The sequence below is a fragment of the Pygocentrus nattereri genome, chromosome 18, assembly GCF_015220715.1.
Source record: "Pygocentrus nattereri isolate fPygNat1 chromosome 18, fPygNat1.pri, whole genome shotgun sequence".
Taxonomy (NCBI): domain Eukaryota; kingdom Metazoa; phylum Chordata; class Actinopteri; order Characiformes; family Serrasalmidae; genus Pygocentrus; species Pygocentrus nattereri.
Window position 1 is genome coordinate 13,787,608 of NC_051228.1, and position 21,584 is coordinate 13,809,191.

Sequence of the window (21,584 nt, forward strand, 5' to 3'; positions counted from 1 at the left end):
TGATTCTCAGTCCAGCAGTGACTCACGTGTTTAAAACCTAAATCAGCACTGCTGAGTCTGATCCACTCGGACCAGCGCAACACACACTAACACACCACCACCGCATCAGTGTTGATTTTGTTAGGAAGAACCTGGAATGATTGACTTTGCATTTATTCTTATTTTTTGTTGGATATCACACATTTGGTTGGGTACGTTTGATTGTTGGTTACACTTTTTGGTGATCTTTTTGTATATTTGCAGTTTTTCAGTTGTGTGTTTCTTTCTGGCACCTGATTAAATGCAGTGTCTTGTTCACACTGTCAGTTGGGCTTGTTTGATATGTCAGGTGGAGATTCACAAACGTTCTGACACGCTTTGAAAGTAGCTAAAAAGTAGCCACTATTTTTCAAAAAGTAGCTAAAAAGTAGCCACTATGTTTTCTGGAAATGTAGCTAAATTGTGGATACAAAATTTGGGAAAGTATTTTCAAAGTAGCTAACTACTAATTTTTCAGTAAATATCCCAACCCTGCCCCTATATTGCAAAACAGCTGGAAAAAATCTTACTTTATTCTGTTTCCCTCTGAGACACTTATAGTAGCACACACATTTTCACAATTCTACCTATTGCACAAACCACCATTTTTCAACCTATACACTTGTAAATGTCTCACTACTCGGTCACTGCTTTTCTTGTGATAGACTTGTTGGTTTTCTGCTGTAAAAATAATCTGATAATTTACTTGAGTGCACCAGTTGACCTACCTAAACACTGTGTAATCTAAAATTATATAATATATATGTTGAGCATATACTATTGTAGTACTCAAGACCATAAACTAACAGTCTTTGTCTCATCTCATTTAGACTCTGTCTTGTCTCAGTCTCGAGTTAAAGTGAATTGAGTCCAGCCGAGTGTAATGCTTCTGTCTGAGCTCATTTAAAATTTTTTTAATTGAATATCAACAGCTCTTTCTCTACATGTTTAAATAAAATTTGCTTGCTTGCTGCAGTTTGAGGGTCTACATGAACCATTCCATGATGATTTAACTAGTTATTATTTGTTTGTTGCTCTTCAGTGGTTCCAAAATGTCCTCAGGGTCAATTGGAATGTTATTGTTACTGTGATTTAATTTCCTAATAAAAATATATACATTTTATTTGGTGGCATCGGAACAAAATCTTGCAAAAGTAGAAACATACATGAAATTAAATTTACACAAAAATGACGAAAAAATTGCGTCCTTAATTAGTTTCAGGACTTAAAGTTGTCATCTCTCACCATCCCTTTGTACCCACTTTTTACAAAGTAAATAGTTAATGTAGCTCTAACAAGTCAGAAAACCACCCTTTAATTATTCACGTTCCAGTCAAATTGCATATTAAGTACAAGTTATTCTTTTTGTTTAGGAGACATAAAGTAATAGGATGGAAGTCAATCCACTTGCATGATGAATTGCATCAAAGGAAATTAAGTGAAAAAAATGATTAAAAGATAAAATGGGACTCCTAATAACCAATACAACTTAAAGCTATCATCTTTGAGAGATAGGAGAAAACCCACAGGTGTTTCTGTCCATCCTTCCTAAATGAAAACAACTTAGTGCTATTGATCTGAAAGGATGTGTAGCTGTCAATAAAAGAAGAAAATCTATAAATCAAACAAAGAAGCTGCCAGTGATCTTAGAACAATAAGATGGCCACCCCAGAGCCCAGACCTCAGCATTAGTGAACAAAGTGAACTTTGGAGATGTGGAAAAATGTGCCAAAAATGTCCCAAGAGAATAGAAGCTGTAATAAAGACAAAAGGTGCTCATCCTAATTATTGAAAACTTTTATATTTGGTGGTTAAGGCTTCTGTGTAATTTTATCTTAAAATTGATCTTTTCCTGTTTTTGTTTCTTGATGCTGAAAACTTAATTTGTATTTAATAGCTGTTTTTACTGGAAATTTAGTAACTGATTGATAGGTGGTCTCTGACTTTTGTGCAGTACTGTATGTACTGGACCATATAGATGTTATTTAGACCATATAGATTATAACATATTAAGTCTCTTTCAAAAGCCCTTGTGCACTGTATGTATCAGTTTATTGCTACAATTAAAACAAGTTTTCACAGCTAAAGCCTTCTGGGCTGAGAGCCCTTGGACTTAAATACTGTAAGGGTGGTCTGTAAGTTATAAGAGTATGAGAATTGTGTACAAAATGCACAAAAAGGGCTATAATGACTCTAATGAAGTGCTATTGCAGACTGTATTTGAGCTAATTTACTCAAACTGTTTCTGTGGCCTTTTCTTGCCAGTCAAAGTGGATGGCACTATTTGCTTATGCACTGTAATCGTGGTTGATCATTAATTAGTGTAGTGGTAAAAATAGACTTGACTCTGTGACTCAAGAGTTTTTGCACAAGCAACCGATTATGCATTGTCTAAAAGCCTCACTTGTTCTTGAAGAACTTAGAAGAAAATATATAACAGATTCAAACATCATGAATCTTGGTTGATTTTTTTTTTTATATCCCACAGACTGTTCTTCTCCTTGTTAAATAAATATGCACAGATTTAGTTAAATTCTCCTGCATTTATGTGCATCTCTGTGAATGTTCAGAAGATTTTCTAAACAGATTTCCTACAGGGTTCCTGCCAAGAACTTCAAGAAAGTCACTTAAAGTGTAATTGTTAATAGCGTGACTCTGAAAAGGACTATTTTTAGGTATCTTATGCTTTATATCTTTTTCTTTTTTATTTGCCTATATGAGCATTCATATATTCATTTATAGAACAAAAATTGTGCCAAATATGTTGGAAAACCATAAAATAAACGATTTAAAGCACAATGTCATGACCAATAAAATGATCCTGATTTTGCTACCAAAGCTGCTTGTTTCTGTTTTTTTAAGGGTAAGATCATTTCTTTTTGGTTGCTGAGGTTAGGGCTAGACTTAGGCATATCAAATCCTAATTACATATAGATAGTTAGATTGTACAGTATATAATCTGGGACACACCCTCAGTCCGAGCATTGTGCATGCACCTCTGATCTCTCTTTTGTTTGCTGACTTATTGATCCACAGATACAGAGACTTGTGACTTTGGCTGGCATAAGTTTCAGAGCCATTGTTACAAGTACTTCACTCACAGGCGCACCTGGGATGCAGCTGAGAGAGAGTGTCGCCTACACGGAGCTCACCTGGCCAGCGTGCTCTCCCATGAGGAGCAGCTCTTTGTCAATCGTAAGTCTCCTGTTCAAATCATGTTTGTCAAAGGATCTAGTGGACCTCATTAGGCTTTTCAGGGAAGTTTTCTTTACATCTAACCTTAAAACCTTATAAATAAAATTCATTTTGGATGATTGAAGATTGGAAAGGTAGATGCTGAGGGAGAGAGAGGGAATCCAGGTATTGGTTATGTTAGCAATTCTTGGCCTCAGTGTTTACCTTGAGCCATAACTTTTCCAAGAAAAAAAAGATTGTGTGTGTTTCACAATGTGTGGTTTGGATTAACCAATTTCCTGCTTCCCTGCTGTGGCAAGGTGCTTGATGAAGGATGGCATTGCAGATTTTGCTACTTTAAGCACAGTAGGGGTTTCAGAAAACAATTTATGCTCTTGCTCTGAATTGTAATAAGAATTTAATCACTGTAGTCAAAAAAGGTTGAAGCAAGATAAAGAACAGGGAAAGGATATTTTGAGTATAGGAACATAAGATAATCCTTTATTAGTCCCACCACAGGGAAATTCTCAGTGTTACAGCAGCCAAGGGATAGCAATGCACTCAAGAAAAGAAAAGAAGTAACAAGAAGAAAATTGTTTTTTACTTAACAAGGTTGTTACAGTATGTTATATGGAAAGACCCTAGTGTGTCATTTCTACAAATTACTGTAATGTAATTTTTCTACAAATTACTGTAATGTAATTTTTTCTACAAATAATGTAATGTAATTTTTCTATGTAATACTGTAATGTAATCTGAAAATGCTTGTGAATTGCAGATATGACACATTTTGCATCTATTGTCTTATATTTGATTATATCTGATATTTGATACATCTAGGTTTTAGATATGCTTTGATGTATTGTGTACACTCATGCATGTGTACATTAACCATACATGTGAATTATGTGTGTTGGCTTGCAATTTGAGGAAGAAATGGATTTGCTTGTTGATGACCTAATGTAGCAGATTAATGGATGCATATTTAATGGTGTTCTAGGTTTGGGTCATGACTATCAGTGGATCGGATTAAATGACAAGATGTTTGAGAATGATTTTCACTGGACAGATGGCAGTGCCATGGTAAGGCAAGCTTTTCAGAAATTCATAATTTCCATTATTTGTTTGATTTATTTATTTCAAACATGCATTCAAGATGGCCCCTCATGAATAATTGACATATCTTCTTTTGGATTACTGCATTTTGTGCTTGGCTATACATAAAACCTTTATTGCTGCATAGATCTCTGCAAGCTTGTTATCAATAATCTAGATATCTATTTTCACTGATTGTCTAAAGCAGCAATCACTACATGCAGAGGCCAGAGCCTTGAAAATTATATTCCTAGGTGGTTTTCATACAGAATTATCTCTTGCTATTGTAAGCAGAGGTAGAGAAGAAAAAAAGCTGTGTTTGTGTTGCAGAAATTTGTTTTGTCTTACAAATTTACATATTTAAGTAACATGTTGATTCCACCTGAAATGAAGCTTGCCTTTGTGTTGAGCTGAGGCAAATGAAGCACAGCATTGCTATCTTTTATTTAAAAATGTCATTCTTTTGCTCTTCTTAATGGGGAAAATCCCATGTAACTCTGCCAGATGTACACACGTGCAGGTTTTGCAATTACATACAACAGAGCGTGGATTACAGCGCCCCCATGTGGCAAAATATTACAGTGCACAAATCGATTTGTGTTTTAAAGTGTTTTTAAATGTCACAAAATAATACAGTCATGTAACAGCTTCTTAGGTTTACCCTGAATATGCTAGCTTTTCTGCTGATATGAAAGTTGCAAAAGGTTGATTTAGACCTTTAATGATCTTGTTTATAATAATGATATGGTAATGTTTTTCCTTCCGCAACAAAAAGTTTTTTTTTATTATTATTGAAATTGCACTTGTTCACAGTTACTCATTAAAATGGCATGATTTGGATTTTTTCTTCAGTTGTGTATAAGAAATGAACTGTGACATGTTTTGCATCTTTTTATATTAATGCCACCCTTCCTACTAAATTTTAAGTTGTGAAAGTTCTTCATCTCTTTCCCAATAGCAATATGAGAACTGGAGACAGGGCCAGCCAGACAGCTTCTTCTCCACAGGTGAAGACTGCGTGGTGATGATCTGGCATGAGGCAGGTCAGTGGAATGATGTGCCATGCAACTACCACCTGACTTTCATCTGCAAAAAAGGCACAGGTAAGACTATGCCTATTTTATCCATTACCTTGTAGGTTATTTGTTTTTGTACAAATTAGCTTAAGCACAAATGTATCATTAACAGTACAACCTACAGTTGAAGTATTGTGGTCAGTAATTGGCTTTTACTGATTTTTACTGATTTTGTTGCTCATTTTGTACAAAGCATTTGCTGGCTAAAGGTGTACAGATCTAATAAGACTTATCCTTTTCCTTCTCCTTTTCTGTCTACTTCTTCTTCAATCTGTCTCTTTCTCTTTGTCTCTCAGTGGCCTGCAGTCAACCACCCATTGTGAAGGATGCACATATTTTTGGTAGCATTAAGCCACGCTATGAGATCAATTCGCTAGTGAGGTATCACTGTAAAGATGGCTTTATCCAGAGACACGTACCCACCATTAGGTGCAGAACGGACGGCCACTGGGACAAACCCAAAATCATATGCATACAGTGTAAGCCTCCTTGCCACTAGTGTTTGTACACTGATTTGTAAACTCAAGAAATAATAGTATGTTCATAGAAGTATGCATAATTAATTGTAGAGATACAGTATGTGAAAAGATGTCCATTTGTGTCTTCCTCCTCTTTGTTTTTCATGCAGCATCTACATACCAGAAGACTTACTCACAATACTACCAAGCCAATAACAAGGAACGCTACAATGGGTGGGTGCAGCAGAACTGGGGCGAAAAAGGGGAACAGACCAGACACTGATCTCCACTCAAAATCCCAGGCAGAGGACACACTTTAACATAGAGCAATTCTACAGTGTAAAGGGACAAACTGACAAACTTGAATCATGTGCCTCTGAATGTTTTATTTAATCCTCATGATCTATATAAAAAAACAAATAAACAAGGAATTGTTTTACAGCAATGCAGAAATTACATCACTGATAAAGTACACATGTTATCTTTGACTATGCAACACTGCAATTCTGTATTAAGTCTTAAAGTTTATAGTGAAAAGGTGGAGAGTACCTTCAAAAAAGTGGATAAGAGCAAATTAATTGTGACGATCTGAACCGTAGCTTCTTAGTGTAGAGGTTCAGATTTTTTGTTCCTTCTATGCAGTAAAAGGCATGGAACTACAGTATGCATACCAATAGACCAAGAGTAACAAAACAAAAGGCAGTATTTGTTCAAAAGGGAAGTCACAAGACTAGAAGAAGACAATGCTCAAAGGACTGCAACTCATGACTTCATCATCCTCATCCTCATCTTCACAACACAGCAGGAACTGCAAGAACCAGTTTGCAGCCTGGCATCTCTTTTTACTCACAACAGTTCTTTGTTTTCCATTAACATAAGTTTTTTTTTTTTAGAATTAGCATAAGATCAAAATGTGTTTCTGTGGTGATGCAAACAAATATATGGGATTGTACATTTAACCAAAATTTTCTTTATGAATGTTACTGTAGAAGGATGAATAGGTGATGAAATGAATCAGCCATTTTTGTGTTAGACAGTATTGCGAATGTTATAAGCCATAAAAGTTTAATTTATTTCAGAAGATACATATAACGATGACTGAACTGAGAGATTTTAAATAATAAAAATACATTACAAAGATACATTTAATTCCTCATTTTCAAGTTGGCTTGCCTCTTTTATTTTTTTTTTTCTGTTTTTGAAAAATATCTAGGCCAAGGAGAATTTATGATGCATTGTTTGTAACATTGTTACACTGTAATGACCTCCAATAGTATGCCAAACTGTCAAGCCACTAGTAAAGTAGAAAATACGGCTTTTCATATTATCATGATGACTAAAATGTAATCAGTATGAATAATATAAACTCCAGATTTGAGGTAGCAGTTGTGATAATCATATCACAGAAGGTGAAAATTAGGTTGAAAATTAGTCTGTTGCGCATGCACTATGGCAATGTTAGAACAATCACATTGGCATCAGATAGCAAATGCACATGTAGAGATAGATGTGATTCTCAACCAAAGAAGCCACAGACATATAAAGTATAGATAAAACTGCTAGCAGCAGGTACCCATGTGTGTGTCCTCATTTCCATCAGCACAGTTTGCTGATTTCTCTAAACTAAACCTGGTAATTACCTACTGAGCTGCATCAAGTGTTGAAGCAGGACATTTGCCAGACTGTGCAGGAAACCAGCCCAACATAATCCATTCAATAATAGACAAATATTTTTCAGAGCCAGTTGATATACTCATATGTTTTCTTATAACACAGCTACCATTACTGTAAAGTTTTGTTAAGCAATGGTCACTAATTATTACTGAATGTGTTCCTTTATTCTTCATTCAAGTAATTGAAACAACTCATTTTTTTATGTTTTTATTTTTATTTTGACTCTGAGCCATGGAGCTCTTTACATAGATACAATCAAATCTCATTTTTAATGTTTTATGTACACAAAAGAAAGTGTTTTGATTCTTACATTTGCTACAAAAACAGAACCAATCAAAATGTTTAAATCTGTAAACAAGGCACCTGCAGGCTACAGTTGCCAGTGAGAAAAGTAAAGCATGTTGATACAGAAGTAAAGACTATGTTTTGAATTAAGTCTAGTATTCTCAAGAGCATTTCTTTTAAAGTTAGAACCTAACTAATATAGCGCATGCCTCCTTATGCAAAATGGCTGCCCAGTCTTGCGTAAACATAGGCAATATGGAACTTAGCTTGGCAGTTGGTGTGTTTTGTTTCCAGAGGCCATGATCAATATTATAATGGCTCCCCAGGTTTAATGCATCACTGCAAACTCAGTAAATATTTAATCACAGCATGCTGACTATGCATTGTGTAATGCCATTGCATTTAAGGTGTTCATTGGGTAACCTTTAGCTGCAAGGTTTGCTTGAATTACTGGGGAAATCACTTTGTTTTTTTATTTTCTTTTTCTTCAATTTATAGTGGCCCCTACAACAGTTCTGTCAGTAACCAACTCAGATATTCACATGCATTTACTAAAACTATGGATCCAAATCCATTCCTGTAAAAGAATGCTTTTATGGCACACTTGGATGTGTGCAATGTTTCAATTGATGACTATCTAGTACAGTCCAGTGATGCCCTTGAAAACTAATGGAGTAAGCATATGTCTTTGGCTTTATGAGCAGATCCTGAAAGGTATGTAAAATACAAATAGAGTACATAAAAAAATTACTATAAAAAGTAAAATTTGTGTCTGAATCAAAATGGTGCTTTTAATGAACCACACATTTCTCTTCTTAGTCACACTGATCCAACTAATAGTGACAAGATCAGTGCATGTTTTAGTTTTTTTGTTTCCTACTCTCAGGAGTTCAGCACTGTCCTAAAATATTCAATAAAGAGAAACAAATGTAGGGGCTATATAAAAAGGACATTCAAAGAAACAGATACTTAGCAGAGATACAATTATAAATGCTTACTGTATTGTAAAAATCATAGAACAATGAGTGTTTGTCATTTCAGTATGACATATGTAATACTGGATGTTTGGTCCACAGGAAAAAAAATATATATTTTTAAAACAAATTTTAAAAACATATGGCCTGAAAACAACACTTTATACTATAGCACCCTGAAAAGATGATTAAAAAAATGTGTGAAGAGAGAGAGAGAGAGAGAGAGAGAGAGAGAGAGAGAGAGAGACTGGGACTGAGTAATTTTGCTTTGACCAAATGGTTGGCTGAACTTATCTTTGAACTCATGGGTTTATGATGCTACTGAAGAGAATACCTAGTACTGTATCTATAATTTCAAGCTTTGTTGACAATTCAGTCCAAGTACATTCTTTAAGTCCAATGTCTAATGAAGCGTACAATATTACTGATATGTTATGACATCTTTACTGAGTTATCCAGTCTCTCTTACTCTTGTGATATTACATGCTGTCTCTCATGATAAACAGCAAATCAGTATATATCAGTAAACAACCATTCACACTTCAATAATGTATTGTTGTGGCTTATTTTGAAAACTACAATTATGGTATTCTTATCTTATAGAGTAAACCTGTTTGTGAGAACCAAGGGCAACATTTTTTCCAACAGTCCCTTAACACTCAAAATCTTCATCGCAAAAAAAAAAAAAAAAAAAAACAAACAAAAAAAAAACAAAGTACCACCAAATTCTTACTACTCCCAATTATTGCCAAATACAGTATTTGGAAAACACCGTCACAGTTTTAACACGCCCTCATACTGTCTTCTCCTCTGCTCTTCCCCTCTGCGGAAAACTATGCTTCACATGAGTGCTTCTCAGTTTTGCCTTTTGAAGCAGTAGACACCATAAAGTTTGTGCTTCTTGTCCGGAAAGCCTGAGAAGCGCACAGCAGCCTCTGTGGGACTGCAGCGGCGGCGTGGGCGGGAGATAGGGTAGCGCACACTGCCATCAGCCAGCCAGCCTGCATCACAACGGTCGTAGCCCAGGAGTTTCCATGCTGTGTACATTTGCCCCACTTTGGCAATCTGAGCCCCATCTTTCTGACATGCCAGCACCGCCTCCTCATACGTCATCTTGGAAGAGGGCGTCAGATAGTAGAACCGTCCTACAGAGCCCAAAATAATGAAACATTATATTGTTGAAATTAATATTAATTATGTAATAGTGTTAATTAGGGCCTGACTAATATACAGTCAGTTCCTTGCTAAAGATGGGGGGAAAGGATAATAAAATGTCTTTGTGCTTGATTTGTTCAATCTCATACCGGAAATATAAGAAAAATCTAACGTTTAACAGAAGTCAAAAATATAACTTTGATGCTCTTCAAGGTAGGTTCACTACAGCACAGGTTGTTTTAAACCTTTTAGCCGTTGCCTCATTTACAAAGCTAAACATACTTTAGCCTCATTTAGGTAGTCTCTTCACCATGTTGATAAATGACTTAAACCTCATGTTTATACTCCAGTGAAACCAGAACTCATGAACTTGAACAAAGTGTTTGTGAAAAAAGTACATTTAGGAACATATTTCACTTACATTTTGTTCACAGGAATTTCAAGGACTGCCAATAATTGTACAACATATGTGGTTTAAAAATATATTTTTGATAATTGTTTTTGTTTCCTTTGAACGTGTTTATTTTCATTAAAAGTTAGATTTCTCAAAACTTTTAATGTAAACTTCTTTTTACCAAGGTTGGCAGGTATTATGGAGCTGATAATATCAACTAATCATGCAGTCCAGCACATTTATTGCCCATAGAAAAATTTGTGCTGATGAAGTACTGATATGTAGTTGGTCATTTTCTACTGGAATGAATATACACTATTAATTGGAGAGAAAAAAAAAGTTAATATCTGAGCATTTAATTGTTGCTCATTTGCTTGTACAACTGACCTGTTTGTTGGCATGTATAATGATGATATCTTATGCTGTCTTCACTACAAGATCTGTTTGGGTGAGGCACAATAGGTGGCACAACATAGAGTTGGTTTGGGTTCTACAAGCTACACTGCTGTAATGTCAGCACTAGTAACTTGCTAAACCAAGCCATAAACTTTTTGACCTTAATGTTAATGTTCTCAGAAGGTATTGGGGCTCTCTAATATGATTCACAGTTTATTCATGGTAGTAGCTGGTTCCTCCTTTATGACAATGATCAATTACTCCATTTGGACAGGGAATTGCCTAGGTTTTGCCCTAAACAGACCACCAATTCTACAATGTAACATGTAACACACGCTTTAATACCTAAAGCAATTTATTTTTGTATTATCACAAATCAATTGATGACATACCTTTGTAGTTAGAAGTAAAACAGAATACATCATATCTGTTGTTTTCCTTGTCTCGCATCCCATAATTTCTTACACCAGGCACCGTGCTCTTCCCTCCACATTGTTCTCGAGGTTTGGTGATTGGATACTGCACTGATCCATCACTAAGCCAACCAGCATTGCACCAGTCTAGCCCTCCCCTCCAGGCATCATACAGCTGATCGAATGAGGCCACAATGGCATCCTGGTCTTGACAGGCCTTGTCAGCATCATGGAAGTTCAAGTTGTAGCGACCAAGACGAGGGAAATATGGAAACACAACACCTGTGGGGAGAATTAATGTTCAGTGTCTTAACTTCCACTAGGCGTCTGATCCAACGAAAGTAATGAAGCTATAAAATAACTAAATAACATTTATCCTACTCCCTGCTTACATTATATAACCCCTTTTCAAGAGATTACATTTATAGAGTGCAAAATACAGCGTTCGTGCTGATGTTTATTTGTGACAAGCTTACCTTGGAGATCGAGTGAAACCACTCCTGTGTCATCCTCCAGGCCATCAATGACCTCACACTTGTATTTTCCATAATCCTCTAGTGTTATCTCAGTAATGACTAGAGAGGCATCATTCTCATTGGCACCTTGAAGATGCACACGGCCATGAAAGCTACCATAGCTCTTCTTATGGAAACCCATAGCTACAAAGACATCAATCTCTTTCAGAAAGTCTGAAGTCAACTTAGTCCATTTGATCCTCAGTTTGGGATTTGGTGCAGATGAGGGGTCCCTCTGGAACGAGCATGGCAGTGTTACATTGCCCCCGCGTCGAGACACCACTCTGGCTTGCTCTGTCACAACTGACAGTCGAGGCCCATTTTCTGAAAAGTTAAGGTAAAAGCACTGAATTTCTGAGAACAAAAAGTTTTAAGTGTTTGAAGAAGAGAAGGACTAACTTTTCATGTTTTATATATTTGGATCATGAGGACAGTGCCAAGATAATCCATTGTAGCTCTGTGGAAAAAGAGTTAATTACATGGCCCTGTTCTATTACAGATAGTAACTTACTAAATACAGTCACGCTCTTCCAAAACTCAGTGTAAACAACAAAATGCAAAACATTTATTTCTTTGCCAAAAATCTTTTAACAAACATAATTTCTTTCACATGCCCTATGCAACATACCTTTGACTTTATTTTTGCACTAAAGAAACATATTTAAAATATATCATTAATTTATACCAACAGGATATCTAAAGAAAATTTTTTAAGTTGTATATTTAAGCTGTAAATGTAAAATGAATGGATAAATCTAATGCCTAAAAACAATTGCCATGCCTGTTAAATAGCATTGCCTTCTAAAAAGCAATGACTGTAATTTGGTATAAACTTTGAGATAAAGAACATGATTCAGGTAAACAAACAACCTCCTGGCTGCATCTCCATCAACACTTTTATTCTCTGTAGTTGAGGGTGATGTCTGGTATATGGTCTAAGATGTATCTGCTGCCTCTTTGTTGGTGTATTATTCAAAATCCAATATTTCAAGGCGTTTCCAACAGTGCACTGTCATGACTGAATTCACAATAGGCTTCTAAGGCTGTTGTGGTTATGCAAATATATGAATCATGTTAGATTTTGCAAAAGCAGAACCACCCCTGCTTGGAGAAGACAATTCTAGATGTCCAAACATCCCACCAGTGGAAATGTAAATGTGTCTAATCCTTCTGGAAAGTAAATAATGAAGCCACCAAAATATCACTAAAAGCTAAGGCCACTAAACTCACCTCTAGCCCTAATTAAACCCAACCAAGAATTCACACAAGCTTGCTCAGTCTAATTCCTATAAATTTGCCACTGCGAAGTTTGAGAAAAAACACATTTGATTAAATAATTTTAATATTTTCACGGCTACCAAATCATATTAACATTTGCAGCATGACATGTAACTAATAAGCTAGCTATCTTGGGTTACTTGTTGACCTGACTAAGGCTGATAGTGTGAAAGAAGGGTGATAGAAGGTGATAGAAGGTATGTAGGGTGGCAGTTAAGGATAGTTAGAGTACAAGAAGACAAACCAAAGAGTAAAACCATGAACGTAGTTAAACCCAATCCTATGCAGGCCTGATAAAGTCTATAACATTCTATGCCCTCCTATTAGACTTTACAAGTTGCATATCATGCGTAATGTATCCATCTTCCCATTTCAATTACAACTATGCTTATGTCACAATTAGCTAGCTTTCTTGCTTTTGTCTTGCACTATTAAACTCCTGTGTGAAAAATCAACTAGTTATGCCATTTACAACTGCCAGTCAATAGTTTACAGCTAATATGATAATATGATATATGGCTTATGTGATAATATAAGCATCATGGCAAAAGAACTAGTAAAAAGAACTCATGATTCCATGAAAACTTCCTGTGGCATGCTTTCTATTTCATTTACAAAATGTAATGTGCAGCCTGCTAAGAACATTCTTCCACTTCTCACAGAGGTTGTTAAGAATGCTAGAATGTTATTTTAGCCTTATGTTTAGATATTTAACCTTATGTTTAAATTGTTTTGTATGTAGGAAGTACCGTTGGATTGCTGCTCAATTTCGTTGTACACTGTGCAATGACAATGAACGCATCTAATCTTATGTTATCTTAAAGATGCTTTCCTCAAGTAGGTCAGACAAGGTTCTGCAAGATACTTGACCAATCACTCCCATGATTACACATTCATGTGCATGAACAGAAATGAGCACTGCACTACTGCTTTTTTTATTTTTCCTCTGCATTTGCTGCAAAAGCACATTATAATCAAGAAAGATAAACCATACATTTATCTACCTAAAGTATTACCATAAACACAACCAATAGACACATACTACCATAAGAACATAAGGTCAACTTTAGATAAGTTCAAATGCTGCAACAGTTTTTATCCAAATAAACTATGTGAGGCAACTAACAGATCAGACAGATAACTTGATATAAATACAGCAACCCCAGAGCTTATAAACTATTAAGCTGTGTAGTTGAGCTAAAAAAATGGCAGCTTCTAAAATTAATCCTCTGAGCATTGCCAAAGGCTACAGCAAAGTCCAAATAATTGAGTTCCATGACATGAGACTTAAATTATATAAATGGCTCAGAGATGGTAGAGGGTGAGTACATTCACTGCAGTCCTCAGACACTCCTTTAAGTCTTCCTCCTGCTTACATGCAGACAAAACACACTTTCCTCCAACTTCTGACTTACCTGAGATGTAGATAGTCCTGTAGTTCTCCAGGTCACTATATGCCTGGTCAAAGTTGTCTGCTTGGCTCAGAGAGAAAAAGCTGAGGAGAAGCAGCGTGATCATCTTTCTAAATAGCACCAATGGTATCACTTCACTACAAAAAAAAAAGCAAACAGAAAGAACATAGCAGAGTCACTGATTCCAGCTTTGACAGAGTGTATCCACCACTGCATATCCAAAGTGTGCACTCTAGCCGTTTTGCAACCCTTTAGAGCACTGGTCTTGTGTGACCTGCTTCGGAGCCTTTTTTAAATTTTCATCTGCAGTAATTCCCCAGTGGAGGACTGCGCTTGCTCTAGCGGTGCAGTGCTCATGATGTCCTTGTCACCATCACTATAATCCCTCATTTTGAGCAAATCCACATGCATACACAAGAATAGAGCTGCTACTAAAATAAATGACCACAGCAAAAAACTTGGAATTTATATGTGTGAGCTGAAGATAACTGATACCCTATGCTCACACATGCATTTTCCAAATCTTCATCCCAATGCTGGATGAGTCAGTAACCTATACTGCACTCTCTTTACATCGAAAAACTTTACCTATATGATAATACAGGTAAACCAGACACACTTTCTAAGCATAGTTCGTCCCACTACAGCATTGTCCTTTCATACCACATCAAAGCGTAAAGAGAGAACAGGGTATCAGACTTACCATCTTACGGAGTGTGCACTCCAAGCCACTAGTGTACTATATGTCCACACAGCCATGCAAAAGATATGGCCTGTCTCTCGCTCTCTCTCTCTCTGCAGTCACACCGATTGATCTTTTTTTTCCCCTCTTCACTCATTTCAGAGTGCTGACGCACTGGCAGAGGGTGCCAGGTAGTCCTTCTGCAGTCAGCAGAACAGAAGAGTGCTCTCTCTGCAGAGCAGAGCCTGCACCCATCCACCCCCACCCCAACCCAACCTGCAAATAGTCATTACGCATACCAAGGATTCACCACTGATAAGTCAGTGAAGTGTCCTATTCTATGAGAGAGTAGCTATAATATGCTTGGTGTAAACAACTGCTGAATTCTTTGTTTGCAGCAGAAAAAACAGCAATATATGACACTGCAAGAAAAAGTCATTTGCAATGCAAACTAGGTCCTTATTTCCAAAACAAAATATATCACCATTTTATACAGGACGACAATAAACTCAATTAGATTTGCAATGCTAAAGCAGTCCATGAAACTGTTTTATGGCAGTTGTTGCAGTTGCAAGAGTCCCAGGGGCATCTATGATGTAACGACTGCCAGATACGAGCCTTTTTGTGTGACAACACTTAACTAAATACAGCCCCCCTTTGACCCCAGTCAACAGCAAACATGCTTTTGACAGAAGATTATGTCACAAAACACATTCCTCCGTCACACTGTATTGTTTATAGTAAGAACAAGCATTGAGAAACAGGTCCAAGCTTGAATGTTATCAGAGACAGTCCCTTAGTAGATAAATTACAGTGGGATGGACTGCAGGAGGACAACAGAAATAGCAGTTCTGTGCTTCTAGCTTCATTAACACCACATATCAGGATTCTGAGAGGTATGTGTGGTATGGCTGTGATATCACCAGGGGACTTAGGGAATTTATTATCAGTTCTGCAACAGGGAAGGATTACAACTGTTGAAATCCACAAGCTGCTAGAAACTGGTCCCAACCTTCACTGGAGCATAGTCAAAGGAAAGCCAGTAAAAATACTAACTCATTCAGTTGATTCCACCTAATTGGTTACATAAAGGCCCTGGTATTGCACACTTCATAAGTTTTACAAATGTGGTAAGATTAAATGTGTTTAAATGTATTTATTGTTTGGGCGTACACCATGCTCTGAGGTCCTCTTTAATATACAGAATAGCATTCAGTGAAAGCCTAAAATAAGATTGGGACTTTTTGCTGCTTATGCAACAAAACCAGCTTCTATGGGGGACAGCAACATAAAGACAGTCAGCTGTATGGCCATGTTCCTGACTCCATGACCAATTAGTAAAACTATTTACACACAGCATTATTTGTCATGAAAACAAATGACCTATTGACAATGTAAGGTCCAGGAATGCTGTAATGTATTTACACATGCCCATTTTGCTCAGGTCAGGTTTTTGGGCAGGCATTATTCAAAATGAAACAACTGAACAGTCCTTGTATGGAGATAGACAAGCGTTTGCTATTATTAAACATGTCTGCTTGCCAAACTGAACTAAGTAGTTTAGTCTGGCATGTTAATAGTGCCCATTAACCTTGCCTTGATCTGGCGTTTGCTTTGAAATGAACATTTCTGTATACATCCTAGAATTATAAAAGGCAAAGGGTAATGCTAATAAGTTGCCTTGTAAAATACAGAGCAAGAACAGTACAATTACAGTCCCCCTAAACTAGAAATAAAGTCAACTTTACACCTTTTGTGAGCATCATTACTTTACATTGAAATACATAATCCTAACACATAGACTTACATAATCCTAACACATACACTAGACGGCTACCTAACATATTTCTACAAGTGAAAAGAAGCCAATCATAGGTTGGAAAAATAATGCTGTCAAGACATTTAATAAGAAGCAACAATTGGATTTTAAGTGTTTAATCTATCCAAATACACATTTATATGACTATATATTTCATGGCTAAGTAGTTTTATTAGCATTCTACTCCAAAAAAGAAGATATTACTTGCATTCTGCTGGTCACTGCATGATTGCTATCACTGATCAATAACTTGTTTCTTGCATGTGCACCAGGTTTAAATCAATTAAAGGCCTTTCAATAGACCCCTTTGCAATTTAAGACATTTGCAGTAAATTATTTTCAAGTTTAACCATCATAGCTTCAGTGCTCATGAGTGTAATTTTATTAGGTGATAGTCAAAAAATGGCTTATCATCTAAATAGGCCCATAAATGTGAACAACTATACTTGGTAAAGGATAGGACTTGAGCATAGTGTTTGTCTTCTAAAAAACAAGTCAACCTCTAATCTACTCATCAGTCAATGATGAAACATCATTTCCCCTTTCAAACAAGGTCCATCTTTTGAAGACCATGACATCTGTCTTCACCGGGGAGAAAGACGTGGAACCTCTTTAAACTTCTCTTAGAGGGGACCTGCAATGAGCCATCAGTCAGAAAGAACAGATTTAGAAAGAGACTGAGGGAAGACCATGGTGCTAGTCACTTCGAAAACAGTTTATATGCACTACAATATGTGAAATTTTATAGATTTACTTTACTTTTTTTTTAAATAGTATAATTTACATTTACATTTATCAAAGCTACTTTTTTAATTTACATTTATCACACCTTTGCCAAGCAGTCCACTCTGTCTTATTCAAAGTACAGTACTAACTACTTCTTTAACATTAACATTCTACCATGTTGAAAACTGGCCACAAAGACCGCATGATGGAAAAATACATTTCATAGTCTTAAGTACCACTGCTAATCACTTTGTCACACAAGGCTATGTGAAACCTTCCCATGAATTCCCATGTGTCCTTGCTCTCTAACAATCATTGCAACAGACAATGACTTCACGGTCTCAATTACATATGTCATACATATAACCTGCAGGTGTAGTACATACCACTGATGTCATGAACTTCCATTATGACACACTGATACTTTTTTCTTTTCTTAAGTGCATTGGACACCTTCATTAAAAAGCTGCCATGGAAATATAAAGCCAGGTTGTTTACATGTAATTTAGGGAATATGCTCAATGATTACATGTCTTAGCTCCCTTATTTTCCAAAAAGAATGGTCTCACTAGGAATTGTAAACTTCACTCTGTTGTTTATAGATATAAAGAAAAAATATGGAGAAATCATTTAGACATTTTAAGTGGTTCTTGTATTTAACTTCCTAACTGTGTCTGTGCCCAGAACTCTGTCTAAGAATCTAAAGAAGGCAACATCCCCAGTATCCTCCTGCAGACCTTTTAAAACTTTGGAGCAGAGGGTTTAATCATATTATAGTGTTGTTGGAATTTTTATGCCATCCAACTGTCATATAAAGTCATTCAAAGATGCTAGATCACATTTATTGTTGAGCTTCTTGTAGCTGTGGTGGATCTACATTGTAAAGATGCTTAAAACATTAAAAATGGCATAAATATGAAAGTAATCAATGTATTGACAAGTTGGCAACCAATAGTATGGTGACATACAGTAAGATAACGTAGTCAGTTAGAAGGCTTCCAAGACAGAAACTATCCATGTTAAATCAACACTGCTAATGGTCTTACAGTGCTAGATAAGAATATAACTTACCTTTCAATTACAATAAAATACCTTTCACATACATTTTAGGAGGACATTTTACAAAGAACAGTAGAGTTCTCTGAACACATGGAGTTTTTTACATAAATACTTTTTGCTGTAGCAATGTTGTTCTGTGTAGCTGGAGGAAACATGCCCCCATTCCTTGATTCTATGGAGCTGAAAGCATAATGAGCCTTTGACAAGGCAGAACTACCTGGATGTGTTCAAAGCACAGTTTGGATTTCACCCAAAGGTGGAAATATTTTAGCTTAGTTTAAACATGACATATGAACATTCTGTTACAACCTGTCATGATTGTAACTTCTTCAAATCATAATCTTCCCTAATATAAAACTCTGGGTTCTTGAAGTCCATAATGTAAAATTCAGGATTCTGACATCTCAGGACATTTCAAGGAGATTTTTTGTGTGTATTTCAATACAGAAATCTTCAAACATCACAAATAAAGTCTGTTTGAAAGTCCTTGTTTGAAAAAAAGACACCCCTCTACCCTGTGGTAAATGGGGTAGGTTCACTCCAGTCCATCCATCGAAGATCTCAATTACAACTTTGTGGGTTTTGACATCACACTCACACCACCTTAGCTCACACAAAGACCCCTCAGTATGAATATTGCCCCCACCACTCCATTGGGTGGGCAGGAGTAAGCATCCTGCTTCCACATTTCCACTGAGTGTGTCTTTCAATGTGTTCCCTTACATGATTAATGCAAATAGGTAGTTTATATATAGAAATAGACTAACCAAATTCATAAAAAGGATCCCAGTACTGAAACCATCTGACAAAACAAGACTGTTTCTGTAGAGCTTTCCTTTAATACAGATTTTTTGTTGCATGATGATTTGTGCTCAAAAAAATTCTACAGGCCTATATCATGATGTAACTTTCATTAAAATTGCAAATGCTTGCTTACATTGTTACTCAGGATTTAATACTACAATGTTACCTTGTCCCCTCGAATGCCTACATTTCCCAATGCAGTTTCACATTCCAAAGTACACAATCTTAGTAGGACAAGTATGTTTTAACATACTATCACAATCAAACTGACCTGGTATGAATACACTTTGACTGCATGCCACAGGGCCTAGTGCCATCAGATACCTCACCCTTTAAACAGCTACACACCCTATGCTATGCTTAAAACCCCCAGGACTTCTCATAATCCAGCCAAATGTTATATTCCTGCAAAAAACAACACAACTAAATGCTGCATGTGCCAAATAAATTTGATTTAGGCCTGTTGCTTTTTCTTTAAATCTCATGAGTGATGCTGCAAATGACACAAATTGGTAAGCCCATAGCTGAGATGCCTTGGAGGACATCCCCATGTGGAGAAGTTTAACAAAGCAGTTGGCTGGCAAAGAGGAGGCTAAACATGAAATCACTTGCATGGCACTAGGCTGTCCATTTACAATAGCATAGCACTGGTGACGGGGAAGGAAAGGTTACAAGGAAAGAACTGTAGGATTAAAGTATGCTGGCATCCTTGCTATGACCAGGCTGGAGGTCATATTGTCCTGACCAGTCGTTTCGACTCCATGAAAGATAATTGTGAAACCCAACCCTGCAAAAACGCGTAAGCTGAGATACACACTAGGGAAACAAAGTTAATGTTTATGTAACTTATTAAACCACCAGTGCATTGCCACCAAAAGACAGCAATTAGATTATGTGAGCAATTAGTAATAACATTGTTCTTTTGTGTAAGAAGGGGATAAAATTGTAGGAAACCTACATTTTTTAATGCCCTTTAACAACTGGCATAAAATTAAGTGATACACACGTGCCAGAGAAGGCAGAAATGTGACTTGAGGCCTAACTATTCCAAGTGGCACATATAATCTTCCTCAGCAACAGTTAACTCTAAAATCTTAACATGTTGCCACTGAAATAGTTTTTCAAGCAAAATATCCTGCTACATCAATGTAAAAGAACAGCAGCTTAACTCTTTACAGCAGCAGAATACTTCATTTATGTGATAAAGCAGCTTATTTGAATGCAGAACATTACACATTCTCAACCACCAATATTTGTTTAAACAGCTGTCCATTTCCTTCAAACTTGCCTATATTGAACTGAGCTCTCTGTACAAATTTTGCCTGCCCACTTATTCCATAAGAAGGTTCTGACGTTGCATAAGGTCCACAAACAAGCTTTTCATTTAGAAGAATGTGGGCTACACTCACTGGTTGCTGTGGAGCCAGGATGTCTCATCAGTCACTGAGAATTAACAAGGGGAAGTTGTTTATGTGAAAACAACTGGCTATGTCAGTAAGAGTAATTATACGAATTAAGATTGACCACTGTGGGGGAAGTCAATGCTTTAACATGAGAGTCAAATAAATGAAACGGAGTCAGTTCGCATTTTGATTTATTAAGACGGTTTGTTCTGTCTAATAAAAACTCAATATAGTCTTTATTATTGCATGCAGAGGACTGGGTTATACAGCTGTGAAGGCTGGTTCTTTACAAGGTGTTTTCCAACTTTGTGCACTACTAGAAAGCGGATATGTGAGATAACATTAACCCACAAACCACCCAACCCCCGCCACCCCGAAACAAACAAACACATATTTTCTGTCTCGCTCTTAGTTCGCACTAAGACACAGTTCTCATCTTTAAACCTTACAGGATTTTCATAAGTTACGCTGATGATTAATGTGTTCAAACTGCTTCATGGCAACCATCATTAACACAGCATCATCCTTCAGAATAATGTCTGACCGCTTGGAAATACGCTAAATCTCAACATGCTGTTTCATCTGAAGCTGAGTCCAGGTAGAGTAAACGTTGAAACGTTGAAAAGCATGCTGTAAAACTGCATTTAAAAGTTTGACATAATTTTATCCAGCTATGAGCTTTATCGCTACAGTTGCCTGTGAGAAGCCAACCTTACCTTGAGAAGACGAGAAGAGAGCGCGTGTGTATGCTTTCCGGAGAGCTGCTGGCAAAAT

At 36.6% G+C, this 21,584-nt stretch overlaps 2 protein-coding genes across 4 annotated transcripts in view; one reads left to right on the forward strand and one right to left on the reverse strand.

Annotated features, from left to right (window-relative positions):
- The window catches only part of vcanb (versican b), a 35,949-nt gene extending 28,984 nt beyond the window's left edge, over positions 1-6,965 (forward strand). For both annotated transcript variants that reach the window (XM_017693782.2, XM_017693783.2), the window contains 5 exons: positions 3,055-3,213; positions 4,193-4,275; positions 5,246-5,390; positions 5,660-5,842; positions 5,992-6,965. In XM_017693782.2, the coding sequence (XP_017549271.1) occupies positions 3,055-3,213; positions 4,193-4,275; positions 5,246-5,390; positions 5,660-5,842; positions 5,992-6,104 (683 nt within the window). In that variant the 3' untranslated portion in view covers positions 6,105-6,965. The remainder of the gene's footprint in view (positions 1-3,054; positions 3,214-4,192; positions 4,276-5,245; positions 5,391-5,659; positions 5,843-5,991) is intronic.
- A 721-nt stretch (positions 6,966-7,686) lies between these two features.
- On the reverse strand, positions 7,687-21,584 carry hapln1b (hyaluronan and proteoglycan link protein 1b). 2 transcript variants are annotated; one of them, XM_017693785.2, is made up of 5 exons: positions 21,527-21,584; positions 14,321-14,454; positions 11,589-11,951; positions 11,092-11,394; positions 7,687-9,899 (listed from the first exon to the last, which is right to left on the reverse strand). In XM_017693785.2, exons 2-5 carry the CDS (start codon positions 14,421-14,423, stop codon positions 9,610-9,612), a joined length of 1,059 nt encoding a protein of 352 aa, XP_017549274.1. In that variant the 5' UTR covers positions 14,424-14,454; positions 21,527-21,584; the 3' UTR covers positions 7,687-9,609. The 2 variants fall into 2 exon arrangements, with proteins under 2 accessions (XP_017549274.1, XP_017549273.1); XM_017693784.2 differs by lacking the exon at positions 21,527-21,584 and adding an exon at positions 15,021-16,093.

Excerpts from the sequence above, each read along its gene's own strand:
- hapln1b (XM_017693784.2), bottom strand. The coding sequence starts at position 15,076 with ATGGCTGTGTGGACATATAGTACACTAGTGGCTTGGAGTGCACACTCC. Across the intron at positions 11,395-11,588 it reads GGTTTCACTCGATCTCCAAG|GTGTTGTGTTTCCATATTTC; the intron begins GTAAGCTTGTCA and ends TTCTCCCCACAG. Across the intron at positions 9,900-11,091 it reads TTTTACTTCTAACTACAAAG|GACGGTTCTACTATCTGACG; the intron begins GTATGTCATCAA and ends TGGGCTCTGTAG.